The 19,028-nt window shown below is 47.0% G+C and overlaps 2 protein-coding genes across 44 annotated transcripts in view; both read left to right on the top strand.

Moving 5' to 3' along the window:
• LOC118075809 (immunoglobulin lambda-1 light chain-like) overlaps nucleotides 1-19,028 on the top strand; it is a 380,578-nt gene that overhangs the window by 313,120 nt on the left and 48,430 nt on the right. Inside the window, exons 1-2 of one of the 3 annotated variants that reach the window (XM_088659149.1) lie at nucleotides 1,787-1,918; nucleotides 2,046-2,367. The exons of the other annotated variants lie outside the window; for them this stretch is intronic. Of the exons in view, the coding sequence (XP_088515275.1) occupies nucleotides 1,813-1,918; nucleotides 2,046-2,367 (428 nt within the window). The 5' untranslated portion in view covers nucleotides 1,787-1,812. Of the gene's footprint in view, nucleotides 1-1,786; nucleotides 1,919-2,045; nucleotides 2,368-19,028 lie in introns of those variants that run through there. 3 annotated transcript variants of the gene reach the window in all.
• The window catches only part of LOC118078681 (immunoglobulin lambda-1 light chain), a 187,655-nt gene that overhangs the window by 129,196 nt on the left and 39,431 nt on the right, over nucleotides 1-19,028 (top strand). For 2 of the 41 annotated variants that reach the window (XM_088659146.1, XM_088659143.1), the window contains exons 1-2: nucleotides 7,282-7,362; nucleotides 7,463-7,761. The exons of 37 other annotated variants lie outside the window; for them this stretch is intronic. In XM_088659146.1, the coding sequence (XP_088515272.1) occupies nucleotides 7,326-7,362; nucleotides 7,463-7,761 (336 nt within the window). In that variant the 5' untranslated portion in view covers nucleotides 7,282-7,325. Of the gene's footprint in view, nucleotides 1-7,281; nucleotides 7,363-7,462; nucleotides 7,762-10,266; nucleotides 10,337-10,436; nucleotides 10,733-19,028 lie in introns of those variants that run through there. 2 more of the 41 variants (XM_088659148.1, XM_088659147.1) reach the window with 1 other exon arrangement.

Here is a 19,028-nt window from a genome sequence, read left to right as displayed (position 1 = left end):
TGATGAATATGTTGATTTGGAGAAATTTGCACTGAAAGACGGATGAATTTTCATGAGGGTTTTTTAATAAATGAACGAATGAATGAATTTTTTTAAAAAAAAGTGGAATGGTGGAGAAGCATCAGTTGTACCATGGAACCACCTGTAACATGTCAAGGGCATCTTTATGTAAAACTACTTCCTGCTTGATTTCCTGTTTTCAGGATACTTTCACTCCTCAGAGCAATTTATGTAGATACTGATTTCTTTTAAAGAAGGTATGGTTTAAGTCATGTCTGCAAACCAGACAAGAGGAAAGGACAAACCCCACAACACTTCATTTCCACAACCTATTGGGCAGAGAAAGCAATTCCAGTCTGTCCATAATGGTTAGGATTCGACAGATGTGTTGCCCCACCCAGCTCTGCTGGGATCTGCCAACAGGGGACCTCTGCCATTTGTGGAAGTCTCCACAGCATCCACCAAAAGCTGCTGATAACCCAAATACAAAACCGGGCACTTTTTTGGGGGGGGGGAGCTGGGCCTGTTCAGAATCTGCTAGATCCACCTGCATCTGGAGACCTCTGGAGGCAGTTCCGTATAGCAAAGTTTTGTGTGTGTATTTTTAATAAAAAAATAATTTTATTTGATTTTACAAGCATAGAGCTATAACAATATATAACAAAAAAACAGAGATTCTGCTGGATCTCTCAGCGGCTTTTGACACCACCGACCATAACATCCTTCTGGACCGTCTAGAGGGCTTGGGAGCTAGGGGCACTGTCATACAGTGGTTCCGCTCCTTCCTCCTGGGCCGTGTTCAGAAAGTGTGTGTGGGGGTGAGTATTCAGACCCCTGGGCTCTCACTTGTGGGGTGCCTCAGGGTTCTGTCCTCTCCCCCATGCTTTTTAACATCTACATGCAGCCGCTGGGAGAGATCATCAGGGGGGTTGGGCTGGGTGTTCATCAGTATGCGGGTAATACCCAGCTCTACCTCTCTTTCAAATCAGAACCAGGGAAGGCGGTGAAGGTCCTGTGTGAGTGTCTGGAGGCGGTTGGAGGATGGATGGCAGCTAACAGATTGAGATTGTCCATGGAGGCACAGGTCAATTCTGTGTCCAGGGCAGCTGTTTATCAGCTCCATCTGGTACGCAGGCTGAGTCTCTACCTGCCCGCAGACTGTCTCGCCAGAGTGGTGCATGCTCTCTCGCTTGGACTACTGCAATGCGCTCTATGTGGGGCTACCTTTGAAGGTGACCCGGAAACTACAACTAATCCAGAATGTGGCAGCTAGACTGGTGACTGGGAGTGGCCATTGAGACTCCGCCATCAGACTCCGCCATCAGATGATGACTGTGCCATCAAACCCTGGCAGGGGGGTGGGGGTGTGTGGGGTGGAGAGCCGCCCACAGCAGCTCCAACCAACAGGCAGGCTCTTCCCCAGACTCAACTCTCAGGCCCCGGACTCTCGGCCTGGCGCCCCTGAGACTTCGGCGCCCGGGTGCCCCGCACCCCTAGCACCTATGGGTAAGATGGCCCTGGGAGTGGCCTTGAGGGAAACCCTCGACTCCTAGCCGTAAACCGTCCAAGCAAGCAACCAACAAACATCCTTGTGAAGCCAGCAAAGACTAATGCATCTTGCTGTATAACTTTAGAGTGTTTTCCCCCCAATTATGGTTCACCCATAATGAAGCCAAAGCAAAGCACCACTCAGCCAGGAAAGGCAGCTTCTGCTTTTAAGTAGACTCACGATCATAAGGGCCAATCAGATCACAGTGGATGAACACAAAGGCGGAGCTTAGGTGCGGATATAATGTGCAGCGGCTGCAGGGAATGTCTACTCTTGTGGGGTTTGTTCGTTTTTTCTCACTGGAGTCCCAAAATCTTCTCATCATGATCTGGCCTTCTGTATTTTGCCTTTCGCTGGTGTGGTGCACAGGTGGGAAAGACAAAAACGCTTGCTAAAATTGCTAACCTTTGTTGTTTTGCCTTCAGGAGCCTATTCTAGCAGGGGGGGGGGGGAAGGAAAATAGAAATATCAAGAATGATCATATCCTTTTCTCCAGGTTCAAGCTCTCGGCCTACATTGTCTCAGCCAGCGTCAAAATCTGTGTCACTGGGGAACGAAGTGAAACTTGCTTGTGCTGCGAGCAGAACGTTCATTTTCGACAGCTATGTGAACTGGTATCAGCAGAAGCCCGGCAACCCTCCACGATTCCTTTTAAGATATTTCTCAGAATCTTACAAGAACCACAGTTCCGGGCTTCCTGATCGTTTCTCCGGGTCCAGAGAAGCCTCAAGCAAAACTGGGTATCTAACCATTGCGGGAGCCCTGGCAGAAGACGAGGCTGAATATCACTGTACATCGTGGCACAATAAAACAGAGTGCACAGTGATGTGCTCTGATGAGGAACTGAGACAAAAACCTTCTCTTCAGTCTCAGAGGAGAAACCGCTCAGTGCTTGCAGGGAGACCATGCAGAGTTATGACAATTATTCCAGTTTAGGCAGCAGCACCTTTAAACTCATTTCTGCCAGAGGAGCCAAATCCTAGGGGTCGAGGTCCCTTCGTTGTCCTCCCAATAAAATATTTGAGGGGGCTGCCCCTTATCGAAAGTTGCTGGGCATTGCCATTCAAATGGTGTGCTTTCGCCACATCATGTGATTGATTATGTGAGGCAGGACTTACCTCACTCCCCCCGCCCCAATACAGTGGAACCTCGGTTTAGGAATTTTCCGTTTACGAACGCCGCGGACCCATCTGGAACGGATTTTTTCACTTTCCATTACTTTCAATGGGAAAGTTCACTTCAGTTTATGAACGCTTCAGTTTATGAACAGACTTTTGAAACCAATTACACCCATGCTTCAGGTTAAGTACGCTTCAGGTTGAGTACTCCGCGGACCCGTCTGGAACGGATTAATCCACTTTCCATTACTTTCAATGGGAAAGTTCGCTTCAGTTTATGAATGCTTCAGTTTATGAACAGACTTCCGGAACCAATTGTTTTCATAAACCGAGGCACCACTGTATTTTATTCAGGCTGGCACCCCTGATTTCCACAGTTGTGGGGAGAGCTCACCCCATATTTATTTAGGCCTAATTGCATTAGTGAATGCCTTCCCATTTGGCATCTCAAGGTGATTTAAGAGACAATGAAACATACTTAGAAACAATTCCCTTGGAGTACGTAGTACGTTTAAGTTTTATTTTACCACTGAGCCTCTTGGGCTTGCCAATTGGAAGGTTGACAGTTCGAATCCCTGAGACGGGGTGAGCTCCCATTGCTCTGTCCCAGCTTCTGCCAACCTAGCACTTCGAAAGCATGCCAGTGCAAGTACATAAATAGGTACAGCTGTGGCGGGAAGGTGAAGAGCATTTCCATGAGCTCTGGTTCCTGTCACGGTGTCCCGTTGCACCAGAAGCGGCTTAGTCCTGCTGGCCACATGACCCGGTAAGCTGTCTGTGGAAAAACACCGTCTCCCTCGGCCTGAAAGCAAGATGAGTGCTGCACCCCATAGTGGCCTTTGACTGGACTTAACCAAATTATAATAAAAATTATACATCCGAACTAAGCGATACAGCTGAAATTGAAACATGTTGTGTTTTAAGTGCAATATACAATGTGACACTAGATGGTGAGCCTTGTGTAAAATTCAATGTATATTTTTTGAAGCATTTTCAGAACATTTGTTATATGTGTTTAGATTCCACCTTACATACAAACGTATGTAATTCATATTAGTAAAAGGAGTAATACCTGCCTGTATTTTATGTTCAATCTAGGAAGTGCAAGTACACCAAGTAAAAGTTAGTCAAAAAACTGGTCTCTCTTCCGCATAACTCTGTAAAAAGGGAAGCACAGTTTAATTCCCACAAGACTCCCCCCACCCCCAAAAAATGTTCACCCTTCATTTTCTACAGTGCCATGGCATGCATTTTATCCCGAGGGGTGGAGAGGAGGGTGTGCTGCGTTTTCAAAGGAAATGATTTGAATGTAGGGCTGGGTCACAAGATCGAAAAGATTTAAGAGTTCAGAGAGATGCATCTGAAGCAGACACCTTTGAGCTTAAGGAAGGAGAGCTCCTCTGCGTTCCCATCATGCTCTGGGCCTGCCTCTTCCTCACCTATTTCTCAGGTATGAGAAAGAAAAGTGTGGTTTTTCTTTCTTTCCTCTGAGCAGTAGACCAAAGAGGAGTCTAACGTATCATGAGATATTTTGTCTCTTTCTCTTTCAGGATCTTTTGCCCAGTATGTGTTGACACAGCCCCCAACAGTGTCCGTGTCTCCGGGACAAGATGCCCAAATCACTTGTTCTGGGAGCAACGTTGGGGGCAAATATGTGCAGTGGTATCAGCAAAAACCCAGCCAGGCCCCTGTGCTGATAATATACGAAGACAGTAAGAGACCCACTGGGATCTCGGACCGATTCTCTGGCACCAACTCTGGCAACACAGCCACACTCAGCATTGCCAGAGCCCAAGCAGAGGATGAGGCTGATTATTACTGCCAGGTGTGGGACAGCAACACAGCTCACAGTGATACAGGCAGATGGGGAAGTGCGACAAAAACCTCTTGCTGACAAAGCTGCCTTAGACGGGGTGAGCTCTCGTTGCTTGGTCTCAGCTCCTGCCAACCTAGCAGTTCGAAAGCACGTCAAAATGCAAGTAGATAAATAGGAACCGCTACAGCGGGAAGGTAAACGGCGTTTCCATGTGCTGCTCTGGTTTGCCAGAAGCGGCTTTGTCATGCTGGCCACATGACCTGGAAGCTATACGCTGGCTCCCTCGGCCAATAATGCGAGATGAGCGCGCAACCCCAGAGTCGGTCACGACTGGACCTAATGGTCAGGGGTCCCTTTACCTTTACCTTTATCCACACATTGCTGTATTGTATAGCACTACCCAGCCTTGTTGGAAATTCCTGGATTTCAGTGGGGAAGGAAAATGAAAGGGGTTCACACAGGTAGATAACTTAGCATAGGCTGTGTGAGCACAGCTGGAGCAGCCATGCGGAGGGAGCAGCCCAGAATTCCTCACACATCAAAATTCACATGTAGACTGAGGGGGGGGAGCCTTGGTTACCTGTCTCCTCCAAAGGTGAGGGGAAGTGACATGGGCTAAACCTAGCAGGTGATGTAAAAATTGGGGTTTGGCTTTTGCTGCCCCACTCCCCATGGGACTATGATTCTCCTAAGTCCATGATCGGTCAGAGAAAAATGGATGCCTCTAGTATGGGAAGGCGAAGATTTATAAAAGTTTTATGAACCATATTCTAAGGAAGAATTTGTATAGAGTTTGGGAGAAATATAAAAATATGCTGGAAAGGAAAAAACCTTTATGGCTATCTCCTGTTGAGGCTATTAGAATTAAGAGAGTTAATATGGATAGACAATGGGCAACTTACAGGGAATTGCTGCATTTCACAGAGGGGGAACCTAAGCTGAAATAAATGGAAAGTATAAGGAACCATGTTACGGAATGGCTACAATATCATCATTTACAGGAAATGTTTAAAATACAGTGGTACCTTGGTTTATGAACACAATTGGTTCCGGATGTCTGTTCATAAACTGAAGCGTTCATAAACTGAAGCGAACTTTCCCATTGAAAGTAATGGAAAGTGAATTAATCCGTTCCAGACGGGTCCGCGGCGTTCATAAACCGAACATTCGTAAACCGAGGTGTTCATAAACCGAGGTTCCACTGTAGATGGGGAAAACGGTTTCTTGGACCAAAGCTCACTATCTGAAAAAGAGCTTACACAAAACAAAGAAAAACTTTTATCCAAAATGTGCAATCTGTTAATAGATTGCGAAATCAAAGATGAGCTTGTCAAAGCCACTATGACACACTGGTCAATAGATATAGGACATAATATAGATTTTCATCTCTGGGGAAAACGTTGGAAGAGCGATCTGAAGTTTACAGCATGTTATTCCCTGAAGGGGAACTACCTGAAAATGATTTACAGATGGTACATAATTCTGAGTAGGCTTGTGAATGTGTATAAGACTGAATCAGAGAAGTGCTGGAGCTGAAATGAGGTCAAGGATACGTTATTTCATATGTGGTGAACCTGTAAAAGGGTAAAAGAGTTTGGGGAAATAATATATAATGAATTAAAAAATGTTTTAAAGCACTTATCCAAAAAACAAACAAACAAACAAAAAACCATGTATGGGAAAATTCAGATGGAAATTCCCAGCTGTCAAAAAAAGTTCTTTATGTATGTCACTACTGCTGCAGCCCATGTTTTGTTAGCCCCAAAATGGAAAATGAGCGAGGTCCCAACTAAAGAAGAATGGCAACTTAAATTGATGGAATATGAACAGCTTGCGGACCTAACATATAGAATAAGAGAACAAGAAGAACATATATTTAGAGAAGATTGGAAAACCTTCATTGAATATATGGGAAATAACTGTGTACAACTGAATCACAGGTGGTATTTAACTCTGAGTAGATTGGGAAACGTTTATTGAATATATGAGGGGGAATTGCATACACTTGGAAACTTTGGCAGCATTAAGATAAATTCAACAGTGTAAACAAGTTTTGATGGATGTAATAATGGAATATTGAATGGCCTAGTTTATATAAAATATTCAGAGATTTATGTTATGCAAAATGAACCATGGAAAGAGAAGAAGGGATATCAATGATATTTTAAGTTTGCTAAAATGAATATTCGAAATTGTAAAAGAGAAAAATTAATAAAAAATTATACTTCAGGACTAAGGTATGCAGGTGAAATTGAAACGAGTGGTGTTTTTAAGAACAATATACAATGTGATACTAGATGGTGATGGAGAGCCTTATGGAAATGTATTTTATTTTTTAAAAAACAGCATTTTCAGAACATTTGTTATATATGTTTAGATTCCACCTTAGATACAAACCTATATAATACATATTAGTAACATAAATAAGACTTGCCTGTCTTTTATGTTTAATCTAGCAAGTGCAAGTACACTGAGCAAAAGTCATTTGTTATTTCAACTTTAAAAGAGAGTGTCTTGGGTAGTCTTTAAAAGAGGGGAAAGGGAAGTAACTAACGGACGAAATAACCCGGTCTCTCTTCCACATAACTCTGTAAATGGCTTCACAGTTTAATTCCCACAATATCCCCCCCCAAAAAAATGTTCCCCCTTCATTTTCTACAGTGCCGTGGCATGCATTTTATCCCAAGGGGTGGAGAGGAGGGTGTGCTGCGTTTTCAAGGGAAATGATTTGAATGTAGGGCTGGGTCAGGACATCGAAAAGATTTAAGAGAGCAGAGAGACACCTCTAAAACAGAAACCTCTATACCTTAAGGAAAGAGAGCTCCTTCGCATTCCAATCGTCATGCTCTGGGCCTGCCTCTTCCTCACCTATTTCTCAGGTATGAGAAAGAAAAGTGTGGTTTTTCTTTCTTTCCTCTGAGCAGTAGACCAAAGAGGAGTCTAACGTATCATGAGATATTTTGTCTCTTTCTCTTTCAGGATCTTTTGCCCAGTATGTGTTGACGCAGCCCCCATCAGTGTCCGTGTCTCCGGGACGAGATGCTCAAATCACTTGTTCCGGGAGCAACTTTAGGAGCCAATATGTGCACTGGTACCAGCAGAAACCCGGCCAGGCCCCTGTACCGATAATATACGAAGACAGTAAGAGACCCACTGGGATCTCGGACCGATTCTCTGGCACCAGCTCTGGCAACACGGCCACACTCCGCATTGCCAGAGCCCAAGCAGAGGATGAGGCCGATTATTACTGCCAGACGTGGGACAGCAGCAGCAAGCAGCACACACTGATAAAGGCAGATGGGGAAGTGTGACAAAAACCTCTTGCTAAAAAAGGCACCTGCTATCATACTCTGTCTTCAGAGGAGGGACCTTCCAGTAGAATTGAATTTTCATGAAAAGAGGCTTATTCTTACCTCCAAAGCCCCACTTTTCCTAGAAATACAGTTGCTGTTGCACCTCGCTCCCTTATTTCATGAGGGGAAGGAAATGAAAGGGGTTCAGTGAAGTAGAGAATTCAGCACAGACTGCAAGAGTGCATTGGAAATGGACAGCAGGTCTATGCCGGGCCACAGAGAGGGGTATTTTGCTATTATTAGAGCATTTGTCTTATTTAGAGTTGGCCGTCCTGGGTGTCACCACTCAGGGGGATGACAAAATGCTAGGTGGCACTCATGGCGGGGCCTGCAACACGCCCGAGCCACACATCTCTCCTGTGAGAGAAGCTGTGGCTTGGGCATGCATAGGCTCCGCGCTGCCCAAGCGGTCCGTCCGCTGCCTCCCCCCCCCAGCTGTACGGCAGCCAAGTGGGAGGAGGCAGGCAGACTCCGGAGGCCCTGCAGTGTGCCCTGTCCCTATGAGTGGCTCACCTTGCCCTCACCCACCCCTATGGGAAGCTCGCTGCACCCCTGGGTGCGCCGCCCCAGGCACCCGAGTGGTTCCTCTGCCCCGGATGAATCCAACTCTAAACAGTTCTCCCTATAATGACCAGCTGGCCCCAAGCTGATGAAATGAGCTCTGTTTGCTACTTGTCTCACTGAGGCAATTCATATGGGATGGCTGCCCCCAGATGCGGGGAGAGGAGGCCTGATGGAGCTGGCATGTCATCTTGAACTGCTGTTCTCTGGCTACACTGGGCACTACTTATCCTCCATGTCTGATCCCCCTTAACTACATCTTGGTCCTCATAAACACCACACTAACTCTGGGTTGTGTGATAGAGAGCCCCAATTTGTCTGTCCTAATCTCCAAGCCACATGGACTTCAGATCTATGACGTATTGGAGAAGGTGGTGAAATAAAACATCCTGATTCAACATGGTATTTCAATAAACACCTCTAGAGGCTGCTGGCAGCCTTGATAAGATCCACTCTATGCAACCTGGTAGAGGGGGCTCAATTCTCATGATGTTGCAGAGCAGTAACCATGTCCTTCTCTTTCTCACATTACATGCCGCCTCCACATATCCCTTGGGACAGATTATGCATTGGGGTATTGCTTATCTTGAAGCTTTGTTGCTTTGAGAAAACAGGAGTTTAAAAATGGAACTTGAGAAGCTGCCTTAGTCCGATCATTGGTTCCTCGAGTTCAGTGCCGTCTCCACTGATGGGCAATTTACACAAGATATTGTCACCAAGGCAACTATCTGTAAACAAACAACAAACGTATTTTTTAATTTTCCTTATTCTACCTGTTAATTCAGTGCAATTCTGTTGCAACAGATTTTGATTTTTTAAAAAATCCCAAAGAGCAGCAGGTATGTTCTGTGATGCTGCTGTCTGCCTCAGAGTTAGTCCGTCTGTAACTGTCCGTCGGTCTTAGGAATCAGCTACACAGCTGCAAATGAAACGTGTTGTGTTTTAAGTGCAATATACAATGTGGCAATAAATGGCAATGGTGAGCCTCATGGAAAATTCAACGTATTTTTAAAAACCTTTTTAAAAAAGCATTTTCAGAACAAAAAAAAATCATTCAGTAGCACCTTAAAGACCAACTAAGTTTTTATTTTGGTATGAGCTTTCGTGTGCATGCACACTTCTTCAGATACACTGAAACAGAAGAGCCAGACCCTTATGTATATTCAGAAGGTGGTGGGGGTGGATGGGAATGGGTGATGGACTGATAGGAGTGGTAAACCTGTTGATGGCTGTTAACGACTGCTGATGACTGCAATAGGTCCTGCGGGGAAAAAGCAAGGGCTGAGGTGCTAAAGAAAGCTTGATCATGCATAATGAGATAAGAATCCTATGTCTTTGTTCATCCCAGGTGGATCCATGGTTTTAAGCTTGGTAATGAGTTCCAATTCAGAAACTTCTCTTTCCAGTCTGTTTCTGAAATTTTTCTGTAATAAAACAGCTGCTTTGAGATCTTGTATAGAATGTCCTGGGAGATTGAAGTGTTCTCCTACTGGTTTCTCTGTCTTGTGGTTCCTGATGTCAGATTTATGTCCATTTATCCTTTGGCGTAGGGTTTTGCCTGTTTGTCCAATATAGAGAGCTGAAGGGCAAGTACACCAAGTAAAAGTCAAAGAGTCAAAAAACCCGGTCTCTCTTCCGCATAACTCTGTATATGGGAAGCACTGTTTAATTCCCCCCAGACTCCGCCCACCCCCCCAAAAAATGTTCACCCTTCATTTTCTACAGTGCCATGGCATGCATTTTATCCCGAGGGGTGGAGAGGAGGGTGTGCTGCGTTTTCAAAGGAAATGATTTGAATGTAGGGCTGGCTCACAAGATCGAAAAGATTTAAGAGAGCAGAGAGACGCATTTGAAGTAGACACCTTTGAGCTTAAGGAAGGAGAGCTCCTCTGCGTCCCCATCATGCTCTGGGCCTGCCTGTTCCTCACCTATTTCTCAGGTATGAGAAAGAAAAGTGTGTTTTTTCTTTCTTTCCTCTGAGCAGTAGACCAAAGAGGAATCTAACATATCATGAGATATTTTGTCTCTTTCTCTTTCAGGATCTTTTGCCCAGTATGTGTTGACACAGCCCCCATCAGTGTCCGTGTCTCTGGGACAAGATGCCCAAATCACTTGTTCTGGGAGCAACATTGGTGGGAAGAGTGTGCATTGGTACCAGCAGAAACCCAGCCAGGCCCCTGTACTGATAATATATAAAGATAACAGCAGGCCCGATGGGATCTCGGACCGATTCTCTGGCACCAACTCTGGCAACACAGCCACACTCAGCATTGCCAGAGCCCAAGCAGAGGATGAAGCTGATTATTACTGCCAGGTGTGGGACAGCAACACAGCTCACAGTGATACAGGCAGATGGGGAAGTGCGACAAAAACGTCTTGCTGACAAAGCTGCCTTAGTCAGATCATTGGTTCCTCGAGTTCAGTGCTGCCTCCACTGACGGGCAATTGACACAAGATAATATCACCAAGGCAACTACTTTTGCAGTTTTATGGACGGTTATTGTTCATTTACAGATAGTTTTCTTGGTGGTATTATTTTGTGTGGATTGCAATAATCATTGTATCACCATCCTGTTCATTGTTTTGTTGTTACACTGATGGGCAGCAGCCAGACTGGGATTTCAGCCAGAGGCCTTTTCTGGAAGCACTTCCCCCTTTCCACTCTCCTCTCCCCTAAACAGGGATGGCGTCCTTTTGGCTCTTTTCCATTGGTAATGGAGGCATGACCAAGGCATTGGCCACCACAGCTACTGCCAGCTCCCTCGCTGTCAGGCTTCAGGGAATCCAATCCCCCTCCGTCACGGCTGGCTGCCAGGAAAGGGAAAACAAGAAGCTCTTACCAAGGTACTCTATTCAATAGTCACAGAGAGAGACGCAGTCATGCAGCCTCTTGGGAAGATGGCCTTGTTCCGAGGAAAGTCCCACCCCCTCCGTCACTCCTATTATACATCATTGCTACTCCGGCTGATATGTGCTTGGTGTCTCTGAGCTTTCTGTTCTCCTGCTTTCAATGCCCACTGGGACCTGGGAGAGGAGGCGGGTCTGGCATGCTTTCCAAAGAAACTAAGTGTCAGCTGTCTCTCCCCTGGTGCTGCTTCTTCCTCCTGCTCTTCTCCCAATATTTCCCAGCCTCTCCCCTCTGCAGCCTCTGAACTATGACCTTCTGCAAACCACTGTTCTAAATCTATGCTGTCCCTCTTCTCTGGGAAGTGCATGGGAGGAGAGGCGGTCCTCACCATTCCTCCTCAGTCCTGCCCTGAAAACCGCCTTCGCTCGTGCGGACTGTATGTTGGATCTGTGGGTGTAAAACTGCAATTTGAAAAACTAAATAAATAATTTTTTAAATAAAAATAAATGTTCTGTGATGCTGCTGTCTGCCTCAGAGTTAGTCAGCCTATAACTGTTTGTCGGTCTTAGGAGTCAGTTACACAGCTGCAAATGAAACATGTTGTGTTTTAAGCGCAATATACAATGTGACACTAAATGGCAATGGTAAGCCTTATGGAAAATTCAATGTATTTCTAAAAACTTTTTTTTAAAAATCATTTTCAGAACATTTGTTATATGTGTTTTAGATTCCCCCTTAGATACAAACCTATGTAATACATATTAGTAACATACATAATACCTGCATGTCTTTTATGTTTAATCTAGCAACTGGAAGTACACTGAGCAAAAGTTATTAGTTATTTCAACTTTAAAAGAGAGTGTCTTGTGTATTTTTTATAAGAGGGAAAAGGGATGTAGGTAAAGGGTCAAACTACCTGGGCTCTCTTCCACATAACTCTGTAAAATGGGAAGCACAGTTTAATTCCCACAAGATGCCCCGCCTCCAAATAAGTGTTCACCCTTCATTTTCTACAGTGCCATGGCATGCATTTTATCCCAAGGGGTGGAGAGGAGGGTGTGCTGCGTTTTCAAGGGAAATGATTTGAATGTAGGGCTGGGTCAGGACATCGAAAAGATTTAAGAGAGCAGAGAGACGCATCTGAAGCAGACACCTTTGTGCTTAAGAAAGGAGAGCTCCTCCGTGTTCCCATCATGCTCTGGGCCTGCCTGTTCCTCACTTATTTCTCAGGTATGAGACAGAAATGTGTTTCTTCCTTCCTTTCTTCCTTCATTCCTTCCGTCCTTTCTTCCTTCCTTCCTTCCTTTCTTTCTTTCTAGCAGTAGACGAAAGAGGATTCTAACATATCAGGAGGTATTTTGTCTCTTTCTCTTTCAGGATCTTTTGCCCAGTATGTGTTGACGCAGCCCCCATCAGTGTCCATGTCTCTGGGACGAGATGCTCAAATCACTTGTTCCGGGAGAAACATTGGTGGGAAGAGTGTACATTGGTACCAGCAGAAACCCAGCCAGTCCCCTGTACTGATAATATATGGTGATGATAGCAGGCCCGATGGGATCTCAGACCGATTCTCTGGCACCAACTCTGGCAACACAGCCACACTCAGCATTGCCAGAGCCCAAGCAGAGGATGAGGCCGATTATTACTGTCAGGTGTGGGACGACAACACAGCTCACAGTGATACAGGCAGATGGGGAACTGCGACAAAAACCTCTTGCTAAAAAAGGTAGCTGCAATCATACTCTGTCTTCAGAAGAGGGACCTTCCAGTGGAATTGAATTTTCATGAAAAGAGGCTGATTCCTATAGCCTTGCAATTCTCACCCCCAAACCAAAGAGAACAACAATTACCAGACCTTTAGAAGGCATCTCAAGGCAGCCCTGTTTAGGGAAGCTTTTAATGTTTAATGGATTTCTGTATTTTAATGTTTGATGGATTTCTGTATTTTAGAATTTCTGTTTTGTTGGAAGCCGCCCAGAGTGGCTGGGGGAACCCGGCCAGATGGGCGGGGTATAAATAATAAATTATTATTATTATTATTATTACAGTTGTTGTTTTTCTACCTGGCTCCCTCGTTTAATGAGGTGAAGCAAATGAAGGGTGTGAGGTAGAGAATTTAGCATAGACTGCAAGAGTGCATTGGAAATAGCAGGTCTATGCTGGGCCACAGAAGCTTATTTTGTTATTATTTAAAGCATTTGTACCCTGCTCTTTGGTCAAAGAGGCTCCCAGAGGGGCTTATATACAAGCAATTGAAGCAAGAGACTCCTTACCCACAGGGTTAAAAGCTAAGATCTTCCTGATTTCTCATTCTTCCAGCCAGTTATTTTAGCCATTTGGACATAATTGATCAACTTGATCTGCCATTCTTCTCTGGTCGGGACGTACCGTCCTTTTGCTTGTCCTGATCTCCAATCCACATGAACTTCAGATCTATGACGTATTGGGAAATAAAACACTAAATCACCCTGGTGTTTCCAGGAACACCTCTAGAGGGCGCTAACAGCCTTGCTAAGATCCACTCTGTGCAACCAGGCAGAGGGAGCTAAATTCTCATGATGCTGCAAGCACAAACCACGTCCTACTCTTTCTCACATGATACGCTGCCACCACATATCCCTGGGGACAGATTGTGCATTGGGGAACTGCTTTTCTCGAAGCTTTTTTGCTTCAAGAAAACAAGAGTTTAAAACAGGAACACGGGAAGCTACCTTATATTCAGTCCGATCATTGGTTCATCGAGTCCAGTGCTGCCTCCTCTGACTGGCAGTCGACATAAGATAATATCACCAAGGCAATTGCAGACAAACAACAAACGTATTTTCCTTATTCGACTTGTTAATTCAGTGCAATTCTGTTACAATAGATTTTGACAGCGATGAAACGTGGGTAAGAGACCGCTTCCCCATCCTGACCCTTCCAGGGTGGAGAAAGAGGAAGACCGTACAGATCTTCCTCTTGGAAACGATGCCTGGAAACGATGCCTTATGAGGAACGGCTTAGGGAGCTGGGCATGTTTAGCCTCATATAGAGGAGGGAGAAAGGTTGTTTTCTGCTGCTCCAGAGAAGCAGACACAGAGCAATGGATTCAAACTACAAGAAAGAAGAGTCCACCTGAACATTGACAGTAAGAGCTGTTCAACAGTGGAATTTGCTGCCAAGGAGTGTGGTGGAGTCTCCTTCTTTGGAGGTCTTTAAGCAGAGGCTTGACAGCCATCTGTCAGGAATGCTTTGATGGTGTTTCCTGCTTGGCAGGGGGTTGGACTGGATGGCCCTTGTGGTCTCTTCCAACTCTATGATTCTATGATCTACAACAGGGGTTTGAGGGATGTCACAGCTCAGAGGCAGAAGAGGGGGGAAGTTGGGAAATCATGAGAGGGGGCAGAAGCAGAGAGGCAGCTGACTGACACGGTGTCATTAGAAAGCATCCCAGACCCTCCATCTCCCAGAACCCGGCAAGCCTTAAAAGTAGGAGAGCAAAGAGCTCAAAGACAGCAGCCCCTGTAGACAACACTCAGGACAACACAATAATCCAAGAGGCTGGGTTCTATAGCCTCTCTCTGTAAAGTTTGAAAATAATTTTTAAAAAGGACTTTTCCTTGTCTTTATACTTTCCCGGGCAACCAGCCAGGAGCTGCTGACAGCGTCCTGTGACCTCCAGGCTGTGCACTCAAATTCCGTCACCCAAATTGCCATCTTCATTACAGAACACAGGGAAGTGTTTTATACCGAGTCAGTCCATTGGTCTACCTACCTCAGGATCGCCTAAACTAAGTGGCAGCATCTCATTGGGCTTTCAGATGGGAAGCCTTTCCTAGCCTTAAAACGCCCGGAATTCGAACCTGGGAACATCTGTATGCAAAGCAGAGGCTCTGCCGCCAAGCTAGTCTAGCCCTTCCTCATGTGCATTGGAGCAGAATCAGCACTCAATCAACAAGAAGCAGATTTGCATGCAGAGAACCCCATGCAACTTTGGTCGGGTTTAAGAATGGGGAGAAAAGCCATCCCACAATGCACCTTTTGTCCCAGCAAAGATCATTCCTCTGCAATGCCCATCATGGCCTGGTTTCCCTTCCTGCTGGCCCTCACTTCTTGTTCAGGTGATGAGAGACCCGATCCTCATTTCTGTTGGATGCTAGACTTTCATTTCTCCTATCAACTTCTCTGCAGGAAGATTTGTCATCGCATTGTCTTAGACTGGAGTTTGAGCCTTATTAGTTGATATGATGTGTAGTCCAATAAGTCAGCGTTCCTCTCCTGGGAAGAGGCGCATGTATGTGTTTACCAGATAATTTTCACATCTGTATAACGCCAAGATTTTTAAAAATGTCATTTTTTATTCTTCTTTCAGGTTCTGTTGCTGAGTATGTACTTACACAACCCCCGTCTGCCTCCGTGTCTCCAGGGCAAACTGCGGAACTCATTTGCTCAGGGGATAAGTTTGATAAGTACTATGTGCACTGGTACCAGCAGAGGCCCCCTTCATGGATCAATGCCTTGTCGTGGTGAAGGGGCTTGAATAACTCAGAGAAGCTATGAGCTATGCCATGCAGGGCCACCCAAGATGGACAGGTCATAGTGGAGAGTTTTGACTAAACGTGATCCACCTGGAGAAGGAACTGGCAAGCCACTCCAGTATCCCTGCCAAGAAAACTCCATGGACAAAGACAACAGGCATATAAAAGTTATGACGCTGGAAGATGAGCCCCTCAGGTTGGAAGGTGTCCAACATGCTACTGAGGAAGAGCGGAGGACAAGTACAACTAGATTCAGAGCTGATGAAGCAGCTGGGCCAAAGCCGAAAGGACGCTCAGTTGCGGATATGCCTGGAAGCGAAAGTCAGGTCCGATGCTGTAAAGAAAAATATTGCATAGGAACCTGGAATGTAAGAACCATGGATAATGGTAAGTTGGATGTGGTCAAAAATGAGATGGCAAGACCTCATGAGAAGAGAAGACTCCCTGGAAAAGACCCTGATGTTGGGAAAGATTGAGGGCACTAGGAGAAGGGGATGACAGAGGACGAGATGGTTGGACAGTGTTCTCGAAGCTACGAACATGAGTCTGACCAAACTGCGGGAGGCAGTGCAAGACAGGAGTGCCTGGCGTGCTCTGGTCCATGGGGTCACGAAGAGTCGGACACGACTAAACGACTGAACAACAACAACAACACCAGCAGAGGCCTAGCAATGCCCCTCAACTGGTTATATATAAGGACAGCGAAAGACCTGCCGAGATTTCAGACCGCTTTTCTGGAAAGAGCTCTGGCAGCACGGCCACCTTAACCATCACCGATGTCCAACAGCAAGATGAGGCTGACTATTACTGCCAAGTCTGGAACAGTAATGCTAGCCAGAAAGCACAGTGGCACCATCAAAGGAGGAAGTGAGACAAAAACCTCCTGTTCTCAAAGAGAAATATCTATGTTTGTTGGCTGAGTGCAACAGAAATTCTGTCTCCATGCGCAGCTCCCAGTGACTTGCCCTGAGAGGCATATTGCCTTTGATAATGGAGGTTGAATTTAGCTGTCACTATTAAGAACCTTACGTCTCTAAGTTCTTCCACAGAGGGATTACATTTTTAAACATACCCTATTTCTTAAAATAGGACCCAGGTGGCGCTGTGGTTAAACCACTGAGCCTAGGGCAGGGGTCCCCAGACTTACCGCGCGGCGGGCCGGTGCCCGCCGCGCCGACCGCGTGGCGGGCCGGAGGGCAGGGGAGTGCGCGCGCAGCGGGCCGGAGGGCGGGGGAGTGCGCGCCCGTGCGCATGCGCACACGCACACGGTCGGGGGGGAAATCGCCGAAAATCGCTTGTGCGCATGCATATGGGCCTCCCCCGACCCGGAAGTGCATCGGAAATGACCTCTTCTGGGTCGGGAGAGGCCCATACGCATGCGCACAAAGGATTTTCGGCGATTTTTTGCTGATTTTGAAGATCGTTGCCGCGCTGCGCGCCGTAAGAGCGGGCGGCGGCAGCGGGCGGCGGGGGTCGTCGCGGGCTGGATTGGGAGGCCAATTGGGCCGCATCCGGCCCGGGGGCCGTAGTTTGGGGACCCTGACCTAGGGCTTGCTGATCAGAAGGTCGGCGGTTCGAATCCCTGTGACGGGGTGAGCTCCTGTTGCTTGGTCCCAGCTCCTGCCAACCTAGAAGTTTGAAAGCACGTCAAAATGCAAGTAGATAAATAGGAACCGCTACAGCGGGAAGGTAAACGGCATTTCCATGTGCTGCTCTGGTTTGCCAGAAGCGGCTTTGTCATGCTGGCCACATGACCTGGAAGCTATACGTCGGCTCCCTCGGCCAATAATGCGAGATGAGCGTGCAACCCCAGAGTCGGTCACGACTGGACCTAATGGTCAGGGGTCCCTTTACCTTTACCTTTACCTTTATTTCTTAAAATAAGAAAGGAAACCCTGCTGAACGTATAACAGCAGAAGGAGTAGGCCAGGCTAGAACTCTTTGTGTGGCGATGCCCTGAGCCCTCCCCGCGAAAATAAAGACACAAGACACAAGGTATAGGGTTAATGGGCATGAAAGGCCACAACTTTATTGATTACGACTGTAGAGGGGTATTGGCATAGGCATTGGATCTAACCGACTATATCTGACTCCAGCCCGCTCTGCTGGCAGTCTGTGAAGGGTTAACCACCGTTGGATGAGTCCTGCGATGCACATCAACTAGGAACTCATCCTGGGGCCACCATTAGGGGCGTGCCCTCAGGCCCTCACCTACCACGGCTTCGGACATGGCAACGCCCCGGACTCCTTAGGGGAGTACCCTTCCGCATTTGGGGGAGGTGATGGCAGCAACCTCCCCCCCCCGCACCTGTACCTTCTTGAGATAATCCAATGCCTACCGCCAAAACCCCAAGTTGTGACGATTTGCATACGCGGCAGGCAAAAACCACAAGGCCAGAGCCAATTTGCCGAGTGGGAAAACTCCTACCAGGTCCCAGCTGGTGACCAATAAATGTGCGCAGCAACGTCAAGAGCAAACCTGCCTAAAAAGAGGGTGGGTGGGTGGGAAAAGCAGGTCAGGTCCGGAAGAAAGAGGCCGTTTCCCCGACGCGCGCTCCCTTAAATGCGCAAGCCGCGCCCCCAAGGAGCATCCTGATTGGGTGCGTCATGGGCACGCCGCGGCAGGGAAGGAACCAATGGGCTGGGGGGAATGCTAGCCATTCCCCCCTCACGTGAAGGACTCGTGGGCCCACAACATCTCCTCCCCCCGAAGAGGGAAGAGATTTTCCCTTAATATCTTAGCTTTCTTCTTTTTTAAAAAAACTATTTTAAAAATACCGTGTTTCTCATATTTTAAGGCATCCCCAAAAAATAAGCCATGACAGGATTTCAAAGGGTTGGTGAAAAATAAGACATACCCCGAAAATAAGCACTATCGCAAAGCCCCGACCGAGCGAGAGGCGAAGGCGCGGGACCCAGCAGGAGCTCCCTGCCTGCTTCCCCGAGCGGTAGCTCATCGGGGGACAGAGCCGAAGATTGGCGGGCGCTCCTTGCTGGGCTTGACAAGCCCGGGAAACAGCACCCGCCGATCTTCGGACCTGTGCTGTGTGACAGGCGGGGGTGGGGGGGGAAGCGGAGATCGTGCTCCGCTCTCCCCCCACCCCCGCCTGTCACCGAAGATCGGCGGGCGCTCCTTGCTGGGCTTGACAAGCCCGGCAAACAGCGCCCGCCGATCTTCAGCCCTGTGCTGTGTGACAGGCGGGGGTGGGGGGGAAGCGGAGATCGTGCTCCGCTCTCCCCCCACCCCCGCCTGTCACCGAAGATCG

This window comes from Zootoca vivipara, chromosome 16 (assembly GCF_965207765.1).
Source record: "Zootoca vivipara chromosome 16, rZooViv2.hap1.1, whole genome shotgun sequence".
Lineage (NCBI taxonomy): Eukaryota > Metazoa > Chordata > Lepidosauria > Squamata > Lacertidae > Zootoca > Zootoca vivipara.
Note: the sequence above shows the minus strand (reverse complement) of the source record. Positions and strands in the feature narration are given on the sequence as shown.